Consider the following 24,577-nt stretch of genomic DNA (forward strand, 5'->3'; position numbering starts at 1 on the left):
TCAGGTGATTCCAGTCTGTGCCCTTCCTGTCTGCTCTCCCTGTGAGACCACGAGTGGAAATCCCACCACTCCAGCCCTCGTTGGCAGCCAGTCTGTCAGTACTGTCAGTGGAAAGCTGGGATCACCTGAACCCCCACCCGTGGACCTCGTTTGGACCTTGTCTGTCTGTTGTTCCTGGGATTTGGATCTAGAACTACTTGGACTTTGCACCATTGAACTCTGTTCTTCGATTGGAATGCATTACCAGTTTGCTTGCTGAACAGTAATTAAACATTTCTGTTTTTTTTTACACGCATCTCCTGTCTGTTCTGTCTGAGCTCCGCATTTAGAGTCTGTTAAAACCTTTCATAACAGATAATGCTGATACGACCAACAGGACTTGATGAAACAATGGGGCATTCATCTGAGATTACAAATCCTAGAACACAATGGGAAATGCTTAAAACCTTTTTAAAGGTGAACAGCCCTGAATGTTTTTCCTTCAAAGTAACTGTGGATTCAGACAGCTCTCAGCATTAGCTGTGTCATGCTGAGAGTTTATTTCAAGTGACATGCACAAGTTAACCATTTGTGTAAAGGACCTGAAAGTAAATTAGATTATCTGCTCAGCTTTGGAATGAAACGGCTGTATGTTCTGCTATTAGAGAGTTTTACTTTAGGTTTCCATGCTTCAGTCTGTCAGTGGACAGTGATGTTCTTCCATTGTAAGTTGGGTTTTGGTATCTTTTGGAGCTTTAAGCCCGATGGGATAGATCTAACAGTACTGGTTGCAGGCTGTTCAACACCAACCTGTTAGCACGCTGTACCAAAACAAGAACACATAAGAGCCCAGAGGTCCGTTTCACAAAGCAGGTTGACTGAAAACTCAGAGTATGTTAACCCTGAAATGAGGGAAACTTTGAGTTTTCTGTTTCACATAGAAAGGTAAGTCAAACCAGAGAAAGAGGGGTAACTCAAGCCTGTTTCACAGACAGAGGTAAGTTAAACTGTGGGTCAGTTACCGTAGTTACCGTAGTAACTGACCCAGTACTTACAGCATCTTTAAGGCAGGTTTTTGACAGTGTTTCAAGTCATGTCCTGAAGATAAAAACACATCTATTCAAACAGGCATCTTCCCATATCCCTTCATGACAGCTGTTGATTACAGAAACCGATCCTAGATGGTAAAAGACTCTCCATCACCATTTCAGCTGCATGCACCCTCCATTCATTAAATCAGCACATTTTCAAAGGACGTTCTGATAGATATACTTTATTTATCCCAAGCTGGGAAATTGCAGTGCAGCAGCAGCATCACACACAGTGAAATAAGTGAAAAGTTGTGAAATAAGACTATAAAGAACAAACTATACATAATAAAATATCAAAATACGAAAAATAAAATATAAAAAAAAATAAAATATCAGGAAAGAAAAGCTCTGTAGGCTCATGAGAGGTACAGATTTTTTGTTCAGTAACATAATTTCCACATTAAACTCAGCTGTGACCATATTTCAACCACATATCAGTCTCACATGAACAACAGCATGATGCAGGTTAAAGATCTCCAGCTGAGATATTATCAGCTCCTTCATACAGCTCAAACACTGACTTCAACACGAGAAACACCGAGTTTTTCTTCTCCACAAACATGTTTCGGATTGATGAAAATATGACAAGAAAAACCAAAGCAACAACGTTTTATTCGACTTCATGACACAGGTCTCATTTTGTTGTGTCCAGATCAAAGAGTGACGCGAACTCGTGTTTTAAAGTGTTTCCACAGGAAGGTCCGAGTCATGTTGTTCCTGATGTGCAACGTTAAGAAAAAGGGACATCTGGGATAATTATTATCTTTAGGTTTTGAACTCAGTTGATTTGGTCTCTCCGATGTTGCCGCTGAGGACGACCTGCAGTTCGTCTACAGAGGCCGAGGACTTCAGTTCACACCAGACCGGGTCACTATCGTAACGCTCGGCCCACAACTGTCGCATGCAAAGGTCACAGATACACAAGCAGAACTATTATTATCATTATTATTATCTTTGATTCAAATGGAAGTGGACAGCAGCAGCAGTGAAAGAAAGTTAAAACTAACGGCTGGACGGCTGGACGGCAGCTCGCTGGCCGGATACAGGACGTAACTCCTGAGATGTCTGACAATCACTCAGACTGCGATTGTCTTGGTCTCTGTGTAAAACAGAAATAAGGTATATAAACAAGACACCTGACTTTGACTTACTTGTCATAAAAGCAGATAAACCACATTTTTTATCAGCAGCATCATTATTCTGTCGGTACATTTCACTGTGTATATTTTATTCTGCTTGTATATTTCACTTCCATATTTTATTGTTTATTGTTTAGTATATTTTTTTGCCTTAGTATATTTTCATTCTGTTATATTTTTAATTGCTTTTACAAATATTTTTATTGCATGTTGGTTTATTTTATTGTTGTTATCTTAATTTTATTCTTTCTAATCTTTCTTACTATCTGTTCCTAACATGGGGGTTGCAATGAAAATTTCATTGACTTGCTCAATGACAATAAAGACTCTTGAATCTTGAATCACCCGTAAAACACAGTTTGAGCAAGTGAAATTTACATCATGTCACTCCTTCCCAATAAATCTGTGAGAATACCTTGAAATGTACAAAGCACTGCAGTTAAATTTTGACTTAACGATTATGATTTTTTTTTCCCCACATGAAAAAGACAAGTAGCAGAATGAGCAGGATGCAGGCCTGGACAGGACCTCACAGAAACCATCTGAAATGATCAAACACGGAATAACACCCCCACTTTTACAACCAGATGATTTCATACCCCCCACTTTCTCCTGAGGTTATACATTGTAGCGTCCCACTAGATCCAGGAAACGGACGGAGAGTTGGTCTCACCTGCTTTTTATTGCAGGATAAACGGTTACTGTCGGTCGCGACCAGGCCGAGCAAACAATCATTAAACGAGCTATTTCTCCAAAATCCACACACACACACACACACACACACACACACAGGTACACTTCCTCACTCTCGCCCCGCCCCCTCCTCCTCATCCAACCACACGCACGCATCCGTACCAGAGGCGTTCACTGACGGTAGGAAACTGGAACACTAAACAGCAGTAACATTGCGGGGTCTTTACGGGGCAGGTTTTCATTATTCTTATTTAAAAATAATAAACTAAATAAATCGGCTGGAAACACAAAGGAAGTCATTTCCTCAACTCTGTAAGGCTTCATGTCCAACAAAAAGACAAAACATTAATAACACAGATTCTCATCCATTATCCTGATAGTTTTAACACCACACTGGTCACTGCTGCAGGGTGTCATTATTGTCATTACAGCTTGTCCTCACCAGAAAAACAGCTGTATAGGTCGTCTGTGCAAGTAGGATATTTCAACCCATATTTACATTTATTGTTGGGCGGCCTCTTGTGGCTGTAGTAATTATGACAGGTGCAAAGAAGGAGGTCAGGTGACATTGTACAAAGAGTAAGGAAGTCCATAAAGAGGTGGTGGAGTGGATGATCACCCAGGAGACCACTGTTCATGTCCTGTGTGAAATTAAAAAAAAAAAAAAAACATTTAGCCTTATTTTTAACTTCTTAGGGTTTTGAAGCTGCTTTTGTTGCCATCAGTGAATTGTAAGCTCTTCTGTCTGTTTCAGTGGGCGTGGTCTCCCGTCTCCCCTCACCTGGCTCCTGGCTCTGCTGCACACCTGCCCTGCATCAGCCTCGTCAGCTCTGCCCTGCTCCCCTTGTCATCCACAGCCAATCAGCTCTTTTCTTGTTCTCTGGTTGCATGAACCTCATTCTCCTCAGTCCATCTCTTCACCTGCACCCCATCCCCTCATCACTTTAGTCTGTATGTTGGTCCAGTTTTGAGTGTTGTGTCTCGGTTTTTGTGATTTTCAATGAAGAGTTGTGCCTTTGATCCTGTCTGGCTGCCATTTGGTCCACATGCTCTGCTCTCTTTGTGACAGTTAAAGACAAATCGACAAATGCTGTGAGTGTTCAGAGCACACCTTTTCTCTGCTGTATCCCGGCACTGGCTTGCACCAGCGATGAGTAGTTTGCTTTGTTTGGAGTTTGGAGTTTAGAGTTAGGATGAACGCTACGTCTCCATGGTACCAAACATCGACACAGCCAACGTAACATTTAGTGTCGACTTTGCAGCCTAACTTAACAGAGAACTTCGGTACAGCTGGTGCAACTGGGCACTGTTCTACGGCGGTATTTTACTTGCTTGATATCAGACAGAACATTTGTAGGATTACAGAAAAAATAGCTGGAAAAAGGCTGCAAAACAAAGGGTTTATTTCATTAATTTCATTCATTACAGATGAGGATTCACCGAAGAATTAAGGAGAAGAAAATCACCACACTAATACAGTAAAATACTAATATCATATTTATGTAATACTAATACTATAAAAGAATTCAGAAACATTAATGAGGCTGAAAAGCTAAAAAAACAACAACAAAAAAAACAGAATAAATACATTTGTTTTTGTCAGTGCAGTCAGATTCTACCCCCGCCACAACATGAGACACTTTACTTGCTGTGTACTCAGACCATGAAATACTGTAAGATTCAACGTTCTGAATAAAAACATGCACACAATCCGGTCTCAAGTTTCCAATGATAATGTTTCCATAATCATTGAAATCCCAGCGCTTGGTTGCACTTAGTCTGAGAGGAACCTGAAATTCGAGTGTGTTTGTCGCACAACTCAAATAAATCCATTCACTTAAATTCTGCATATCGCGAATAAAGAGACGACTGACACAATGTGGACAGTAGGGATGTGGAGATGCATCTCTTCTAGCCTGTCTACACAAATCCCATTGTTAAATCGACTATTTCTATCTATGTTCTAGTATTTTCAAGGCAACCTGAATGCACCATCGCGTCCCCAGGCAGTGACGCAAGCAGGTGTTGTACACAACAGACAAACGAGGCAAACGAGAAAGACGATAGCCGCGACGAGATATTTAATGCACCAAAAAAGTCACATTAATCAAACGTGTGGCAATACTTTGGGTTTTTTTAAGCGAGGGGGTCAGCTAGACAAGACACGCAATTTGCAAACAATGCAGTTCGGCTATCAAGTACGTCGGCAGCACGACGCAACAAGCGTTCCCTCTGAACGAGTGTTCAGTACCGCTGGTGACATAGTAATAATAATAATAATAATAATAATAATAATACATTTTATTTGGAAGCGCCTTTCAGAAAACTCAAGGACACTTTACAGAGCGGGTAAAACACAAATAACACAAGATAAATACAAGCAGAATAAAAAAAAAATAGCGACTGCTCAGCGCTATTCCCAGAACATGTAGACCAGTTAATATTTCTAAAGAAAAACCTGAAACTAAGCCATATGAGGTAAATCAGTGAGGTGTTTGCAGTAAATGACATTGTTTGATTGTCAGTAGTTGATGTTTTTTGCTTACATTGTGAGCAGTTAAGAAAGTTGTTAGGAAATGTTATTTATTTACATGTTCAATTTCTTAAAGAAATTACACCAATACGTTTTCCTCCTAATACACAGGAGCACTATGGACAAGAAATACCTCTATTTGAGCCCCTTGGTGAGAGTATTGTTTACAGCAGCTGTTACTGGCTGCCAGTTATAGTTTTATTTTTTACACTTGATTCTGTAAAACATTGTTATTTGATTTTCATTCTTTGTAAGAAATCAGTCAACTCACTGAAACAAGCACATCATTCTGGCAGACAGTAGTATGTGTTGCTGGTCATGTTATTTGCACTATTCACATGGTTAATACTGTGCTTTCTGAAACTGTTTAACTGTGAAGTTTTATACATTTTGTATAATTATAGAGTAGAGAACATAATTGGGAGTTAGGAGTGCTAATTATAAATACAATTGAATGCTCTGTCTACTGAAATATGTCTTTTTTTAAATATGATTTATTGGTTACTCCATAAAAAAACAAATATTAAATACATCCCTCAAATCGATACAGAGATAAAGCAGAATTGTGCTATAGAGGTAAAAAACCTGATGCTACTATTACTCTCTCATACTGCAACTAACTGTATTGAATGCTCACATCATATCGAAACATCCTTTTATAGTTAAGTCATATCGTTATCAAATCATTTTTGAATCGCATCGTATCGTGAGCAGGAGTGAATCGTATCGCATTGTATCGACGGGAGCTTCAGTGTATCGTAACTGTATCGTATCGGTGTCAGCGCATCGAGATGCATATCGAATCGGCCTCAGTGGTGGAGATATACAACCCTAGTGGACAGTGTTCCCCGGCAGTTCATACAGTGGCAGATGTTCAGTGTGTGACTTCTAAACAGCTGCTGACACTGTGAAACTCGTCATGTCCCTCCTTACCTGCTGTAAATGCTCATATAATGAGGGCGGTTTTCCATAAATTAGGTCTCAGTGTCTCTTCTTCCTCTTTAAACATCTTTAATGTTCTGTCCTTTGTCCGCATCATTAGTTGATGCAGTTGATGCTGTTTCTTCCTCTCCACCTCCCTTCACCTCTGGCCGTCCTTCAATGAGCTGCCGTTCAGGTGGTTCTCCCTCTTTTTGATGGGGAAGTTCTGCGTTCTCTTTCTCTTCTTCTGTCTTCTCCACATCTGTTCTTTCTTCTTCTGCTCTGGGCTGCTTTGTTTGTCTCAATTCTTCTTCATCTCTGCGGCCAGGACTCCCCTCCTCCTCTGGCTTCTCGTCGCTTTGCTGCTCTGTCTGTGTTTCTGTCTTTGGACGTGGAGATTGTGGTTCCGTACTCACCGAGGTTTCCCCTGTCCTCCTCTCTCCTCCATCTTGCTCTCCTGCAGTTGGGTCCTGATCTGCTGTTGTGATATTTTTTTCCTCGTCTTCCTCGTCTAAATGACTCCCCGTTTCTGCTCTTGGAGACTGAGGTCTTGTGTTTTCCTTCGGTGTTGTGTTGTCCCCTCCGTCTTTCTTGTCTCTGTTCTTCTTTCGTTGTCCTTCTCCATCATCTGGACATGCAGCGTCTTTTTCTTCAGTTGTAGATTTGGTCTCAGTCTCATTCTTTGTCCCTCCTCCTGCTGGTGCATCATCTTGTTGTCTTTCTCCCTCACCTGCTGGTCTTTTATTTGTAGATCGTGTTTGCTCTCTATTTTCTTCCTTGTCAGTGTTATGTGTTGTGTCTCCTGTCCTGACCTGCTGCTGATGTCCACCTTCATCCATTAGACCGCCTATATCAGTATTTCCAGACTTAATTTCCTCGTCTTTATTTCTCATGTCCACATTCTTCTCTGGTTTCTCCACTGTCTTCTTTGGTTCTTCTGTCCTCTGATCTTTTTTGTCCAAATCATCCCTTGTCTTTCCTCCTGCTGGTGCATCATCTTGTTGTCTTTCTCCCTCACCTGCTGGTCTTTTATTTGTAGATTGTGTTTGCTCTCTATTTTCTTCCTTGTCAGTGTTATGTGTTGCGTCTCCTGTCCTGAACTGCTGCTGATGTCCACCTTCATCCATCTGACCCCGACCTTCTAAAACATTGTTTCCAGACTGTGTTTCCTGTTTTGGACATGGACGTTCTGGTTTGGTCTCTTCCTCTTTGTTGTCCAAATCATCCCTTGTCTTTCCTTCTGCCTGGACTTCATCTTGTTGTCTTTCTCCCTCACCTGCTGGTCTTTTATTTGTAGATCGTGTTTGCTCTCTATTTTCTTCCTTGTCAGTGTTATGTGTTGTGTCTCCTGTCCTGACCTGCTGCTGATGTCCACCTTCATCCATTAGACCGCCTATATCAGTATTTCCAGACTTAATTTCCTCGTCTTTATTTCTCGTGTCCACATTCTTCTCTGGTTTCTCCGCTGTCTTCTTTGGTTCTTCTGTCCTCTGATCTCTTTTGTCCAAATCATTCACTGTCTGTCCTCCTGCCTGGACCTCATTCTCATTCTCCGTCACACATTGAGACCCTGATCCTGCATTTTCAAATTGTCTGTCCCCCTTCCTCCTTGTGACACTGTTGTTAGTTGCTCCCTCTGTCCTGAGTTTCTCTTGTTGTGTTTCATCCTGTGTTTGATATGACTGTCTTGTTTCTTCATTCAGACTTCCAGTGTTGTTTTCTTCTTCTGTCCTGTTCTGATTCTTCATAGTTTCTCTTTCTGCTGCGAGCGTCTCTCTGTCTGTTTCTTTTTCTATCAGATGATCCTTTTCTGAATCATTATGTGTAGACTTGCCCTTCCCCTCTCCTCCTCTTGGAGTTACTTCATCCACATCGTGCTTCTTGTCATCTGTGTGCAGAAACAGGAAGCAGTTAATTTAAACACAAGATACTTGTGCTCAAAAAGAGGATTCATTCTCAGTGAAGAACCTTGGAGCTCTAATCTGCCTCTATACCTGCCAAAGAGCAGTGATTCCTAACACGTCTCTGGGGGTCATCAGGTGGAAACCTCCCTTCAACAGTGTTTCGCCTACTTAGTCCCACTACACCTCCAGGAGGTTAGGCGGTGAACTCCGGAGTCCCAGAGTCACCCCCCCTAGTGCCAGTTCACACTGCTCCTACACAATCCAAACAGCACTGCCACGTTCAACTGACCCAGAGATGCTCCAGGTAGTGGCCAGTACCGATGCTACCATTTAGCTAATGCTAATGCTAACCGCTAAGAAGAACAGAAGAAGACAATACTGTTCCGATGCAACCATTTAGCTAATGCTAATGCTAAATGCTAGCCGCTACCTGGTAAGAGGAACAGAAGAAGACAATACAGCTAGATTCATCTATACTGTTAATGTTAACTGCTAGATGCCAATACTATATACTATCATACTACCACCGCTTTAGCTATTGTTAGCTGCTACAATGCTACCATCATCCATCATCTACCCCTGCCTCTCACCAACTGCACTAATAAAAGCAGTATTTAGTTTTTCTATTAAGATGCAACAAGCATAACAAGCTTAACTTAAATATATCTGCTTCAAATAGATACGTCAATTAAAAAAAATACATTTAAATTTCACAGCAGTGTACAAAAACATAAAATGAGATGAAAAGCTATGGAGTTTTTTTTTTTCTTGAAGAGAGTCCCTGCTTAGTTTATTGCTGCAATACACCAGCAAAGTCAGGGAAGAAGATGACTGCAAGCTACTAAACATGTAGTAAATAATGCAGGATTTAAAGTACTTAAAAATGCACAATGCAACACACACACACACAAAAAATCAGTAACATGATTTGAGAGATCAAAATGATGTGATGCAACACATTAAGTGAACGTTGTGTAGCTGTGTTATGTAAAAACAGTTATTATACAGTGTGTGTGTGTGTGTGGTTGGGTGAACGTGTATTACTTACGTTGTGGGGACATATGTCTGTTTGCACAGTTGTGGGGACTCATCTTTCTTATGGGGACAAAATGCCAGTCCCGATAATGTAGATAATGACATTTTAGGATGAAGACTAGGGTTAAGGTTAGGCTAAGGTTAAGTTTAGGTTAATCTTAGGGTAAGGGTTAAGGTCAGGTAAGTCTCAAAGATGGCCTTCTCAATCTGGCCACCTGATCACCCTCCAGTGTAGTCAGCTCAATGTTTCCCTCCCTCTCATCGCAACACGGTGTGTGGTGAGCGTTCTGGCACAATGGATGCTGTGCATCAACCAGGTGGGTGCTACGCATTGGTGGTGGTTGAGGTGAGTACCCCCCCCCCCCCCCACTGAAACTTTGAGTATCATGATAGAGTGCTGTATAAATGTCATCACCATCATCAAGAAACAGCAGATTACTGACTTACTGTTTTTATGTTGTCTCAGCCTCCACACAACAAAGGCAACTGCAAGAATAAACATGACGCCAACAACCAAACCAATGATGACAGAAGCAGGAGCAGAAGAACTAGGTGAGTCCGTGAATAAATCATCTGAAATTATAAAACACAGAGCACCATGGTATTTATTTAAACTAGACCACAGCTGTGTAGATCTCATATCATACATAAATAACTCACACCAACCTGGAACGTGGATGTGTGTCTCTCTGGTCTGGCTGATGTTCCTCTGGTGGACTCTACAGGTGAAGCTGTTGCCGTGTCTCTTCTCCACAGTCACTCTGCTGCTGACAGTATAGAGGCCATCAGGACCTCTGACTGCCTCTGTAGGTCCAGCAGAGAGGAGGTTTCCCTCAGCGTCCAGCCAGAACACCTCAGGTTTTGGATCCCAGCCTGTAGATTTACACTGTAACACTCCAGTGCTGACTTTTGTCATCTCGATGACAACGCCTGAAAATGAGAAAGAGAAAAGGCAGAAAACAATTAGCATAAATGTGTTATAAAGTTATCCAGTTTGACTGAAACGTCACAAAACAAGACTCTATAGACTGTGCAGATGTGCGGCGTACAAAAACTCTCCCCAGCTGATGAAGAAAAAGTCTAAAAAGCATGTTCAACATGTATTTTCACTCACCAACAGCAAGCTGAACGGTACATTCTGTATCTAATTCTGGAATTAAGCATCTGTATGTTCCTTCATCCGAGAGGTGCACATTGGACAGTTTCAGCGACATGTCTCCTTGTTTCATTCTGCTGATCGACGTCGATGTTCTTCCTTTGTAGGATGGGTTTTGATCAACCAGATGATCTTTACCGAACCGCCTCACATGGACAAATCTGGGGTTCAGGTCAGGTCTCCGCCACTCCAGCATCACGTTAGCTGCATCTGTAGCGGGTTCCACGTGGCATGGCAAAGTGGCGTCATCGCCAACCATGGCCACTACTGACTGAGGTTGACCAATCTGCTGAGACTGACCTGAGGAAGGAAATTCCTGCTGTAGTGAGAACTGACAAAACTTTCTGTGCTCTAGAAGACAACACAGAAGAATCCTGAAAACAGTGCAATTTTGTTTACTTTTTTATGAAATCTGAAGTGCAGGTAGAGGCTGCTTTATTTTCCACACTGCTACATCTGTTAAAAACCTGATATGGGGATATTATTCAAGGTTGAGAAGCGGCATACAAACAAAACCATCTACAATGTGCTTTGAGCTAAATGCTATTATCAACATGCTAACATTGTCATAATGACAATGCTACCATGAAGATGCTAAGCAGATATAATGTTATCACAACCACAGTTTGACCATGGGATCATCTGAGAATTCACTCAAGTTGATTATTTTCCCCTGATGTGAATAGACATTGGCAAATTATTAGTGTTGACTTTGAATGGCATGGCACCACATAAAAAATCTGCTTTGTGTTTGGTTTGAACAGACCATTAATGCTAATGGCATCCAAGATTTCCAAGAAATAATTAAAATATGCACTGAACTCTGGACTACAGCCACATTTGAAAAGGACAACAGCAGCACCTACGATCATTTCAATAAACTCTTATAGATGGTATAAAAGAAGTCCATGTAACCTTAATCCCGATAAACCAATAGGTGACGTCACAGTGGCTACATCCCCTTCTTTTATACAGTCTATACAGAAGTTAAAGCGTTAAAAACTTGTGCACTCCCTCTAACTGAAAAATACAGCAGATATTTTCTAGTTTAGCAAGTTATCTAACCGACACTCCAAAGTCCAACAACAGTCAAATCAACATAAGAGACATTTTCACTTTCATTTTCACCACAGAGCTTATCTGCTTATCTTAATGTAAAGGTGAAACATTAACAGAAATCTTTCTGCAGAGGTGAGGCACATACCTGATAGGAACTATCAGCGCCATCATGTCAGAGCTATACATGCAGTGTATCCATTAAAATGACCTCAGATATGTTCAACAGCGCTGATTAAATATTACTGGTCTAGTCAATAATTATATAGCTTTTATGGTTAGCATTTTTATATACACTCAGTGGCCACTTTCTTCGACACGCCTTTACTATCTATCTATCCTGTGCAATCCAATACAACAGCTCTCCTATAAACAACCTTTACTAAACTTACAATGTTCAGTCAGGGAGTAATTCTACTTTATTTGTATTACTGAGGTCAAAGTTAGTGGAGGTTCTGTATCAGACTGATTTTATTGAGGGTGTTGTTGTTTTGTCCACCCTATTTAGTACACCCATAAGGCAGTGCAGAGTATGATGTCTGAATTCCAGAATAAATTCTGCAGGAATGAACTGTGATCATTATGTTAATTGTGTACGTTACCTCCACAGGTGTGTGTTAGGAGAAGGAACGCAACAGCATGACGGAAAATCAAACAACTGCTGAAAACACGAAGCTGAGATACGCAGGACAGTCTGTCAGTCAGGTGAGGCATCATGCAGGGCTGAAAACTGAAATAAACCACAAAACATGTAAATTACATGTGGACAAAAATGTTTTTATATTCTTTAAAATAAATGTATTCATTGCACAAAGCTGGTCCTTCCTGCATTGCCTTAAAAGAATTAAAATGAGCTATTATTGTTCAGATATTTTCAAAATTCAACATTCCTTACAACGAGTCTATGTTTAAAACACATTCTGTGTTCAGTGCAACAGTCGGCCTGCTCGGGCTGTGAAAAATGAGTTCAACAGAGGACCATGTGTGACGGCAAACTTCCAAAAAAGTAATTTACTCACCTTTTGCTTGTTTGTTCAACCAGCAAGCTGCACACAGTCGACCACCTGGCTCAGATACTGCAGTCCCTGTGCTCAGCCGTTTAGGATCAAGTCTTCATGAGCTGTTGTAAAACAGCTTGATGCAGACGATTATTAGTCGTTTTCTATAATACCCAGACTTCCAAAAATTCAGGGAAACCCTTAAATTTTATTCCTTTCGGAATGGAGAATCCTAAAAAACAGCAACCAATCCAATAAACGATGTATGCCTCTGTGCTGTAGCCGTTAGCCGCCTTTGTTAATGTGTTACATATTAATAAGAGGCTGTACTTTGATCCAGTTGCCGGGCATCCGATCACTGTTATAAAATACTACACACATCACATCTGAGGCCACTTAAGCAGGAGCCATGACAACACTTTCTTGACAGAACAGAAAGCCTGAGACAGACGGCAGGTCTGCAGGGGCCCGAATGGGACTTCTATCTTCTATCTATTCATGGTCACACCATCAGACGAGTGGACAGCAAAAGTTCAAATAGTAAGAAACGTGACTCTTTGTTTTACCACTCACTCTGATGCAAAGCTACGCTTCCCTCCTCCCTCTTTCCTTTACTAATTCAATCCAGTCCAACTAGTTTTCCCTCTCCACCACTGTGGCCCCAGAGTGAAATATATCAACAAATATTGATGAATTCCCATTCAATTCATGGCAAATTGTAATTTGCTCAATGAATTACAGCCAAAAGCTCCACAATTATTCACATTCCCATTTGCCTCAGATATACTCTGTGTTTTGTGCCAATCAAATATTTGCATGCCACATTTTAGCCAAATCTAAGAGCATTTGTTGTTCCAGAGTACACCGGCCTCACAGAAGTGTTTGCAAAATTGAGCTAAAGCCTGCTGAAGACCAGAGACAGTCTGCACAGGAAGAGGAAGTTCTCAACTGCACTGCACTGTATTTAGATTGACTCAGTGTGAGGCTCAGACAGTCAGCGGCAGCGGCAAGACAACATGGCGTTCACAGCTCTCAGTGTCAGACTCAGTGAGTTTGTCTTTTTTCTTGTTAAATGATACAGATGATTAAGTGATAAGTGTTTATCAGCTTCCCAAATCTTTGATCAATCTGTAATATTTAGGCTATAAAGTATTTGAGATTAGAGAAGTAGGTGATAAAAAGGATCTGAGATGAAGATAGTAAAACGTGTGTACGAGATATTAAAACGTGCACATATTTAAGCTAAAACGTGCCCTCGATTAAATGCACTCGTTCATTTATACAGCCAGGTAGCAACAACAATAGACAGCGGGCTCCGTTCACGACTGAATGTGATAATATTTACCGTATTTTCACTATAAGATGCACCTAAAAGCCTTAAATTTTCTCAAAAACCTCAACCATGTTGCCATGTTTGCAGTCATTTAAACTGAATTCTACATACAGTTTAAAAGCATCTGTGTTCACAGCTCTACTCTTTTGTCTCCCCAGTGTTTAATGGGTTGATGCTGCTGTTCGCACATGCTCAGCAAAGTTATCCTCAGGCATCTGGTAAGAAGCAGTTAAAACTGTTTCCCTACTGTAACCCTGAAATCTTAACTGTGATCTAAAACTAACACCTGAACACCAGAAACACCATCGAAAGTTTCTGCTTTGGATACTTATTCTGTACATCCTTTGGTCACTTCATATCTACCTTGTGTGTACTCTTGGCTATTTCTGTTAATGGATGATGGAGAGCACTAGCATACCCAACTAATTCCTTTGCATCTGAATGTTGTTGGTTTAAGTCTATAATGGTCGTGAGATTCCTGAGTAGCATGCAGGGGGGTGGGGTTGGGAGGAACGGGAAGGTTATATTGCTGCTTTTGCTTTTGTTTGTTTTTTTGTCTCATGCACTGCCTCAGTTCATCATGTCAGGGTTTAGGGAGTGGAGGTGAAGTGGCTTGGTAGGAGAAACTGTTATATTAAGGTAGCCTTGTTTGCCTTGTGTCACTTTTGTGACTGTGATGGTGCTTCCGCATACAGACAACACACAGAAAACAAGTTCAAGTCTTCTGCCCTTTTCTGTAGAAGGAGGAGTCATGGAAATGTCCTTTTTCAATTATTTAAAAAAGCACCAAAGAAGTCACAATTATGCTGACGACATTACGTTAAAATACCAGTAACAGCTGGCAATTCTAGCGGTGTAGTCGCTTTGTGCAGTTAAAGGACATACTTTCATTTGATCCATAATAACTGTAGTTTGGTTTTTACTGATGACTTACAGTACAAGTCACTTCCTGAAACAAATTTCTACTGACAACCATTTTCAGACCACAGTTGCAACGTCCACCTTACCACTAACTTGTGTTTTTTTTTTTTTTTATGTTTGACCTTTTGTCTTCATTTACAGCCCATGAAGCACTTTGTAACAGTTGTTTCGACAAGCGTGACGCACTTCACTCCAGGCAGGCTTCAGCTGCGTATTTTGGTCAATAATCTCAATGGAATAGGTCACCTGAGCTCAATGAGCACTAAACGCTTCCGAGGGCAGAACAGAACTCTAATCTGTCTGTGTAGATGTTAATAGAAGGCAACAGCAGCTGCTTTGCTGTTTTCAACTGTGCAGGCAAATAATTCTTTAAGCAGTAGATTATTTGATTGTTTTCTACTTTTCTTATTTTATTATATATATTATTTTCTTTTTGGAAACCAAGTTCCTAATTTGTGCTGTTCTCTGCTTCTCAGTGTCCGATGCAGCTTTTCTTCGTATCGTTCCAAGCAGGCTGCAGCTCTTTGAATACGAGTCTGTCTCATTTACCTGTGAAGGGTTTGATGTCTCAGCTGGATGCAAAGTGAGAAACGCCAAGGAAATAATTCCAAAGTGTTCAAATCACACGGCAACGTCAACCCAGACCTGTACCATCGGCTATGCCTTTGTATCAGACAGTGGAGGATATTGGTGTGAAGGTGAAGGAGGAGAGAAAAGTAACACCGTGAACATCACTGTGACTGGTATGTTGACTGCATGTAGCTTTTAACTGTTCCACAGAAATGTTACCTCGAGTCCCTCACTGTGCAGTCTGTCCCTCATCCAGCTGGTTCTGTGATCCTGGAGAGTCCTGTCCTTCCTGTGATGGAGGGAGACACTGTGACTCTGCAATGTAGGAACAAGATGACTTCCTCCAACCTCATGGTAGATTTCTACAAGGATGGCCTCCAAATTGGGAACAGTTCCACTGGGAACCTGACCATTGAAAGCGTTTTCAAGTCTGATGATGGCCTCTACAAGTGTAGCATCTCCAGAGCTGGCGAATCACCAGAGAGTCGACTGGCTGTCAGAGGCAAACTTAACAGAGAAGAAGGCATGTTACTAGTTTTTATTGTTTTTAGTCAACTCCGTAATGTTAACTTCATGTATGAGGTGCAACTCCAATGTCTGCAGGCACACAACTTTCAGGCTCTCAGGTATGGCGTAAAGTACACTGCATACTTGCCAACACTGCTGAATTTTATTTTTACAGTTTATTAGCTGTGTTGTAAACTGGTGCATTCAGCAAATGCTGGGATCGGCAGCCTGCACAGGATAAATTGATAAACCACTGATTATATGTTTATATAAAACTGGTGAAATATCTTCTTAACGGTTGTTCAGGTGGTGGTGTGCTTATGGAGAGTCCTGCTCATCCTGTGACTGAGGGAGATGCCGTGACTCTGCACTGTAGAAAGCAGGAAACGTCCTCCAACCTCAATGCTGACTTCTATAAAGACGGCCACCTCATCAGGAACAGCTCTGCAGGAGACATGATCATCCACGGCGTTTCCAAGTCTGATGAAGGATTCTACAAGTGCAGCATCCCTGGAGCTGGACAATCACCAGAGAGCTGGCTGACTGTCAGAGGTCAGACACATCCTCAGTAGAACTAAAAACAACATTTTACGGCTTGCATGTTTGTGCAGAAACCAGTGTACCAATTCAGATTCTACACATACGGCAGTAAATGTGAGCAATAAGATGATATGAAGGTGATTAAAGGACAAGTGTTAAGGGGGTAAAAGATATGAGGTTTCAAAACAAAAGTTTCACTACTGCAAAAGCTGCAATGCGCAAGTTTTGACCAATAGGGGGCAGAAAGCTTCAGACACAAAGTCAAACACCTGCAATATGCACCATATTATATACATTTCTAGACTTTTGCACCGTGTCTCACAAAAACAGAGCCTTCTATTAAGGACTTTCTGTCATCTTTCCAGCATATGACCAACAAGAGATTCATTTTTCCCGCCATTACAAACTCCTGCTATGGATCATCATCAGTGTCGTATTGGTGGTGCAGATGCTTGTGATTGGACTTCTTTACTGGAAGAAACAGCTAGGTACTAAAATTCTACATAATACAAACAATACAAATGGAGCACCAAAGAAAGTCAAGATTAAAAGCTTAGTGAAAGTTTTATAATTTAGAGTTCACTTTACCGTCACTTTAACCAGACCAGATAGCACATTAGGTCACATTAGCTGTCTTCATGTAAATTTAAGGCAAGCTGATAAGACATCAAAATGAAAATGCTTTCTGCTAGCCAGTGTCTGGACTCAGGCAAAGATCATTTATGAAGGAAGAGGCTTGACTTTTTCAACTGTAAAACTAAGTGGGTTTGTAGTTCACACAACTCCAGCAGAGTGATCGGTCTTCTCTCTTGCCTCAGTTTCAAAAGTGTCTGTTAAACTTTCACCATATCATTACTAGTGGCAAAGATGAATAATCCAAGCAAGGACCTGCACGATGTCGTCAAAAAAGACCGTAAGTCAGCACACTTATTAAAGTAATCATTAGTCTGCTTTCAAAGTTCAACACTAACAGCCGTTGCAACTTGATGTACGTGGCTGTGGGGCTGTAACCAGAAGTGTCTGAGAACCTCTGGTATACTAATTCACATCATCTAAATATGGCATTTGATAATTTGAGTGTGTGTCTCGTCATAAACCGCAGCACAAAACCTCAGACATTAGCCGGCCCCCTCAACCCCTTCAGCTCACAAGCATAATGCTCTGACATCAGGTCAAAACCAGAGTTTACATGAAGGTATGATGTTATGAGGTGGATGCTACTGACTTCGTGTCTCTTTATCAGGTAGGGATGACCCCTTGTCTCAACCTTTTTACCCTTCACATGATCTCCACAATGGTAAGTACATGATTTTAATGGTTTAGGACAAAATTGTAGATTCAGTAAAATTTCTCAAGACAGTGCCAAAGGGCACATTAAATATATACAGCATCACTTAAAGGGTTTCTTTGAACCCTGGGGCATTTACTATTTATTTGGTTAATTTTGCCACATCTTCTTATGAAAACATGGTCATGTGACAAATGGTTGTCGACACGGGAACAACATAAGACTATCACAACAGATGCTTTGCACCATGTTGAAGGAACGTACACCTGAAAGATTACAGCCCTCATCCAAAATGTGTTTCTGTTGTCACCGACTGGTGCCCACTAAAGAAAACTACATTTGTTCAATTGCTAAAAATGACCTGTGCTTACGCTTTCCGACCAAACACCATCTTGTGGTCAACACCTTTTCCCAGTAGTGAGGCAGGAAGTACCATAACTCAGATGAACATGAGTTGTTTTGGGTGTCATGGACAAACCAGTCCTGACAGGCAGAGAAACAGGACAGAGCCAATGAGCAGCAGCAGCAGCAACAACAAATCTGGTTCCTGTGACAAACAATTCCAACAAAAGTCTTTAAATTTCACTTGTTTCCATGTTTCCAGAATCAAACGTATCCAGCTTCATGGTGACACCAGCTCCCTCAGAAGCTACAGACCCAGCTTTAACAGATCAGTATGCTTCCATACATAAGGTAGAGCATCTTTTACATATCTTCAAAACCTTTATATGACAAACACATGAAGACGGCAAAGTAAATCCTGCACTTCCTTTATCTGTGTATTTCCTGTATCTTACAGATCAGAGTGGGAAAAACATGCGACTGAAGGAGATGCTGACATCATGCTAGACTGTATGTGCAAGGAAGTTGCTGCAGTGACGGATAGCTTTCAATAAACTTTGTTTGAAATAACTTTTGGTATTTTGTACTTTAGCTGGTGCGATGCAACGTTTGTTTAGTTGAGTGTCATGTCTTGTCAGATCTGTTAACATGTTTTGTTCATGAGCGTCATGTCTTGTCTTACACTTCCTGTTTTATTGTGAAACCTAACTCTCCTCTCGTTTCAGGCCCCTTGACTTCCTGGTGTCCTTCCCGCCTGTCTGATTGTCTGCCCCGCCCTAATTATCTCCACCTGTTCATTGTTACCTCGTATATATAATCCGCGTCTCCCTTTGTCCTGTGCCAGATTGTCTCGTGCCATGTCCTTGTACCAAGCCTTGATTCATCTAGCTCTCTTGATCCTTGTCTCCCTGGTATTGCCTTGTGTTTTATCGTAAGTAAGTCATTGTTGATTAAGTATTTTTCTAGTCTAGCTTCGATTCATTTGTTACTTTGTTTCCTAGCCATTTGAGCCTTTTTGAGTTTTGATATCTGCCTTCCAAATTATCCTTAGCGTCTTTTGTTTGTACTTTGTTGCCATACGTTGTATGTGCTGTTGTTAATTATCCTGAGCGCCTTTTGTTAATAAATTATTCCTTTATTTTGAAACCTCGCTATGGTGTCTGAGTCTGCATTTTTTGAGTCCTGAAACCTCGTCATTGAGTATTATACTGGGTAGTCATTAAATGCAGTAAATGTAACGGGAGTACAGTGTGTTTGTATATACTTTTTTAACTTTAATCTCCTAATTAGCTCTACATCAAATTCTACATCTTCACATCATTTTATTTGGATCTGTCTGGTTGCTGCCTCTCTATGTTTATATTAATAATTGAAGTATACCTTCTATCACTGTAAAAAAAAAAAAAAAGCAACTCGATAGAAACAGTTGTATCACAGTTTACTTGTTTAATGAATTTTCTCATTCCCTGTGTCTTTCTGTGATTTCTTCCCAGAATACTTTCTACATTTAATGTTTAAAACACAGTCGTATTCTATCTTCTAATCTATATGGTGCTGCTTGCTGAGAAGTTATAGAGGAATAAATAGAGTTGTATTAGTATCGATAGGAATTCAATAACATTTCCATAACTTGCCACATAGAGAGGAGGACGCTGAATAAACTGTTATCCATCACGGACAATGATCAGCACCCTCTCCATCACACAGTGGACAGACAGCGGAGCACCTTCTCCCACAGGCTGCTACAGCTCCGCTGTCGAAGGGACAGATACAGGAAATCTTTCCTGCCACATGCCATTACACTGTACAACAACAGCTAAAAAATACAATACTTCTTACCACTACTGTTTGCTTTTGATATTTTATTATTATGTATATCATTTTTTACTGCTTGCTATTTTGATATTTTATTATATATAGTTTGTTCTTTATAGTCCTATTTCACAAATTATCACTTTTTTCACTGGGTGCATGCTTACAGTCACAGTACACTTTACTTTCTACACACTGCCATTTGCTGTAGATATTATTTTTTGTGCAATACTTGTTCATTACTACTGTATACTGTTTTGCTATTTTGTCATTATGTACATACTTTTTTACTGCTCGCTATTTTGATATTTTATTATGTATAGTGTGTTCTTTATACTCTTATTTCACAATTTTTCACTTATTTCATTGTGTGTAATGCTGCTGCTGCACTGCAATTTCCCAGCTTGGGATAAATAAAGTCTATCTATCTACATGGCGTTACCCCATTTCTGCAGTGCGAGGCTTTAAGGTGGCAGCAGATACTGTTTGAATGCCTTCTTCTTTGTGAACATACAAACACCTTAAACAGACACAAAATAGACATTCTCTCCTCTCCAAGTAAGCGTCATGTCCCTCCTGCTTTTTTATTCAATGCATTGCCAAAACAGTTCAAACCCTGTTAGTCTGAAGAGCTGCAGCTGAGATCTGTCAGTAACAGTTACATTCTAAACAGGTAAAATCAGACAGTGGTTTAATCAGACAGTTTAAATGACACAGGCTGAAGAATCAAAAGAAGTAGCAGAAACAGTAAAACCTCAGCAAATAAAACTATAATGAGACAGTACACTTTGACAGTACAGTACACTATTCTTTTAAATTATAAAATAATCACTCGTGAAATTAATTTTCTGCATAAATTTAAACCCAAGATTGTTTTTCATTTCAAAGAATGTATTTTTTCCATTAAACATTTCTGATAAAGTAAAAAACACGAAATGGTCAGAAGTAATAGAAAAACATCCTTGATGACTGTCATCTTTGAGCTGAGTGAAGATCACGAAAAGTCGTCCAGAGAAAGCCAAGGTGGATGGAAGTTTCCAACAATACTCAGAGTTAAAGGACAAAATATGTACAACACATAAAAGCATCCTTTGTTTGTGCACATTTCATACAACCAAGTGGCAGCATATATAGACAGCAAGGGGCCCAGAACTGAGCCTTGTGGGACGCCATGGCGAATGTTAAAGTGACCTCCTGGTTGTAAAGAGCTTTTTACAATCATCAGAACATCATGTGACAGACAGGAATAGAAGCAGGAGGTGGAGGAGCTCAGCTGCTGTAGCATATCTACTACATCATTAGAACTAGCAGGTGATAAAATATCCCCGGAGGTATGAAACTGTCAGATTTTTTCTGATATCATAGACTTTTCCTTGGAAGAAGGTAAATTCATGGCATTTGACTGCAGAGGAATGATACCTCCTCCCTCCTTCAGTCTTTGCTCTCAGTCTCACCTGCAAAACACACAAGAACAGACAGAGTGCGATGAGTCGAGGGTGCATGTTTACTGCAGTTTATTTCTACAATCCTGACCACCCACTCACCAACATGTGAGGCTGCAGCGTAGCCTGATTCAAATACACGCAGCGTGTGCACTGTCGTGTGGGATTTTCATGGTGAAACATCATGAACAGCAATGAAGTGAGGGCCTCTACCTTTTTCTGTCTGTGGGTTTCTTGTATGGTTTTAGTTTGTGCTGCTAAAAGAGAAACTCTAACGACCTCAAGAACCTACAGCTCCTGAAGTACACACAGAACGCAGTGCTTCTCAACATGTGAACAGTGGTGTAAGTTAGTACCGACGGGCCCCGGTGCAGGCTATGATGACGAGCCCTTGAGCTCCTCGGTGAAGAAGCAAGCTGCGTTCACCGGACCAACCTGCCCGACCAACAAAAATGCATGCTAATCAACACCTGCACCCGATCCCACCTGCAAATCACCAAATGTATCCGCTACAGCAGCACAAATATCAGCACAACCATCAGGATGGCGCTGCGATCTGCTTCCTGCTCTCCAACAGGCTGATCCTGCTGCTGTTTCTCCTCCACACACACTGATTGGACGGTTTATATTTGACTCATTCAAATTGTTAAAAATTTGCTCTTCATCCATTTTCTTCCCCTCGTTCTCGCCCTCTTATCCCTTCATATCGTAGCAGCGACTTTTAACAGCACACTTGTAGTTTCACAGTTTCAGGGTTGAACATGACATGCAGGCATATTTAAAGGAGGCTGGTGTTCCTCACCTGCTTATGGAGAAGAGGAAGGCTGGAAGGTGGAAGCAGAGGTTGTCGCACCTGTTTGAGTGAAAAAACAAGAAAACAAAGTGAGTTAAGAGTGTGACGGCGCTCAGGAACCACCAGGACAGCGTTGGTGCTCACAGGTTTGCAGGACTAACATTCTACAATGAAGAGGCCACTTTCTGTGACAATAATTCAGTTTCTTCATTCTTATGGTCTCTACCTCTGATGACTGACTGATGTTTCCTAAATCGCAGAAACACCACCAACAGCAGCAGAGCCAGAACACTGAGACCAATGTAGAGCTGCAGGGAGAGCAGAAGGAGGGGGGAAGGCGGAGGCTCTTCTTCATGAGCTGCCAGACAGATAATGACATATGAGACACGATCCGAATGCATAAAATAAATGCTTCAGGATATCAATATGTTCAGATTAAACAGATTCTATACAATGACTGCGTCCATTTCCTGTGAAAATGGACATTTCTGGACTTTGTCAGCATCAGATCTCAGTCATCAGATGAAACAGCATCATTTTTCAGAGCAGAAGGTTGAAAACACATCAGACTCAGGCCACAGGCTTGAAGAGCTTCAACATGTTTGGAACTAATCTCGACTGTGACTCATCCTCAGCCGGACGGCAGAGCAGGTTCAGATCAGTCAGAGGCTGGAAGACTTCTGTCAAGCTGTCCAACATGGAGCTGGACATCGCCAAGGTACAGAGCAAGACTGAAACTCTTTGATTCCTGTTGAAACACTGATGTGTCACCTCTGACTGTCAGCCGGCTCTCTGGTGATCCTCCAACTCCAGAGATGCTGCACTTGTAGAGTCCTTCATCCGACGTGGAGACACTGTGGAGGGTCATCTCTCCTGTAGAGCTGCGCTCCATGAAGCGGCCATCTTTGAAGAATTCAGCCGTGTGGTTGGAGGAAGTCGTCCTGTTTCTGCAGCGCAGAGTCACAGCGTCTCCGTCCATCACAGGAAGGACAGGACTGTCCAGGATCACAGGACCATCTGAACAACAAGCAGCACGTTTGGAAAAATGTGTTGATTCCTTCAAAATGTTAACACTATTGTGTTAATTCTATTATAAAGGACATATAATGTAACATATTGGACAAAAAAATCAATTGATCCTCAAACTGAGATGTCTCCAGGCTCAAAATGTGATGACTTTTTCCGAATGTATTTGCATTTTATGACTTTCATACCAGTCACAGTGATGTTGACAGAGTTGCTTCTCTTTCGTCCCATTTCACACCAGTATTCTCCACTGTCAACGGCTGGAATAGCGTTTTTAATTTTGCAGGGTCCTGTTGACGTCAGCCAGATCGGAGAACATGTTTTAACAACTCCTCTGATCTTCTTCATCACTCTCCATCCGGTCAGTCCCTGCAGCCCCTCACAGCTGACAACTATGGGCTCGTATTGAAAGAGCTGCTGTCTGTTTGGATCGACCCGAGGAAAAGCTTCGTCTGCGACAGAGACACAAAGAATGAGACGACGACATCACATGAAATGCAACGTGGTTTAAAGCGCGTGTGTGATCATGAATGAACTTCATCACACTGTGAAGTGTGGCTGATTCTCTGACTGCTGCTCACCAGCTGTTTGGGAAGAACTGGAGTCAACTTGTGCGACCAGCAGCAACAACACAGTCATCAGCGGGGAGACGAGAGAGCCGTCCACTGCGTCAGATGGGACATATAACATATATAACATAACTGGAACATTTCTAACATGACCAACATGGAACCTGTGTAATATCTGATCCATCTGTGAGCAGATCGCAGCACTCTATATTATCTGTACCATCGAGTCTTATTTCACAATGGTTGAGTCCACACGTTTGAGACAGAGTCAGTACTCACACAGTCTGATGCAGAGAGCTGTGGCCTCCATGTTGTCTCGCTGCTGACTGTCTGAACATCAGGCTGGATTTGAAGCATCGCGTCAGATCTGTCATCTGCTCCTCCTCTTCCTGTTTCTCCTCTGCTGCCTGAGGAAGCAGCAGGTGTCTGAGAGGCAGAGATGCTTTGGCTTTCAAAAAGTCCAATCTCAACAGGGGGCGCCAGAGAAGCTGATTTTTTACAGCATGTGATTTGGCAATAGAAACAGTTGTATCACAGTTTACTTGTTTAATGAATTTTCTCATTCCCTGTGTCTTTCTTTGATTTCTTCCCAGAGTACTTTCTACATTTCATGTTGAAAACACAGTCCTCTTCTATCTTGTAATCTATATGGTGCTGCTCGCTGAGAAGTTATGGAGGAGGAATAAATAGAGTTGTATTAGTATCGATTGGAATTCAAGAACATTTCCTTAACTTGACAAATGGCGTTATCCCATTTCTGCAGCGTGAGGCTTTCAGGTGGCAGCAGATACTGTTTGAATGCCTTCTTCTTTGTGAACATACAAACACCTTAAACAGACACAAAATAGACATTCTCTCCTCTCCAAGTAAGCGTCATGTCCCTCCTGCTTTTTTATTCCATGCATTACCAAAACAGTTCAAACCCTGTT

General features: G+C 41.3%; 1 protein-coding gene across 1 annotated transcript; it reads left to right on the plus strand.

Moving 5' to 3' along the window:
* The first annotated feature begins 13,521 nt into the window (after positions 1 to 13,521).
* Positions 13,522 to 17,315, plus strand: LOC121626991 (Fc receptor-like protein 5). Its single transcript, XM_041965750.1, has 7 exons — positions 13,522 to 13,552; positions 13,997 to 14,056; positions 15,236 to 15,502; positions 15,586 to 15,852; positions 16,143 to 16,388; positions 16,742 to 16,864; positions 17,236 to 17,315. The coding sequence occupies exons 1-7, from the start codon at positions 13,522 to 13,524 to the stop codon at positions 17,313 to 17,315; spliced, it is 1,074 nt and encodes a 357-aa protein (XP_041821684.1).
* Positions 17,316 to 24,577: the final 7,262 nt, after the last annotated feature.

This window comes from Chelmon rostratus, chromosome 23, assembly GCF_017976325.1.
Source record: "Chelmon rostratus isolate fCheRos1 chromosome 23, fCheRos1.pri, whole genome shotgun sequence".
NCBI classification, from domain to species: domain Eukaryota; kingdom Metazoa; phylum Chordata; class Actinopteri; order Chaetodontiformes; family Chaetodontidae; genus Chelmon; species Chelmon rostratus.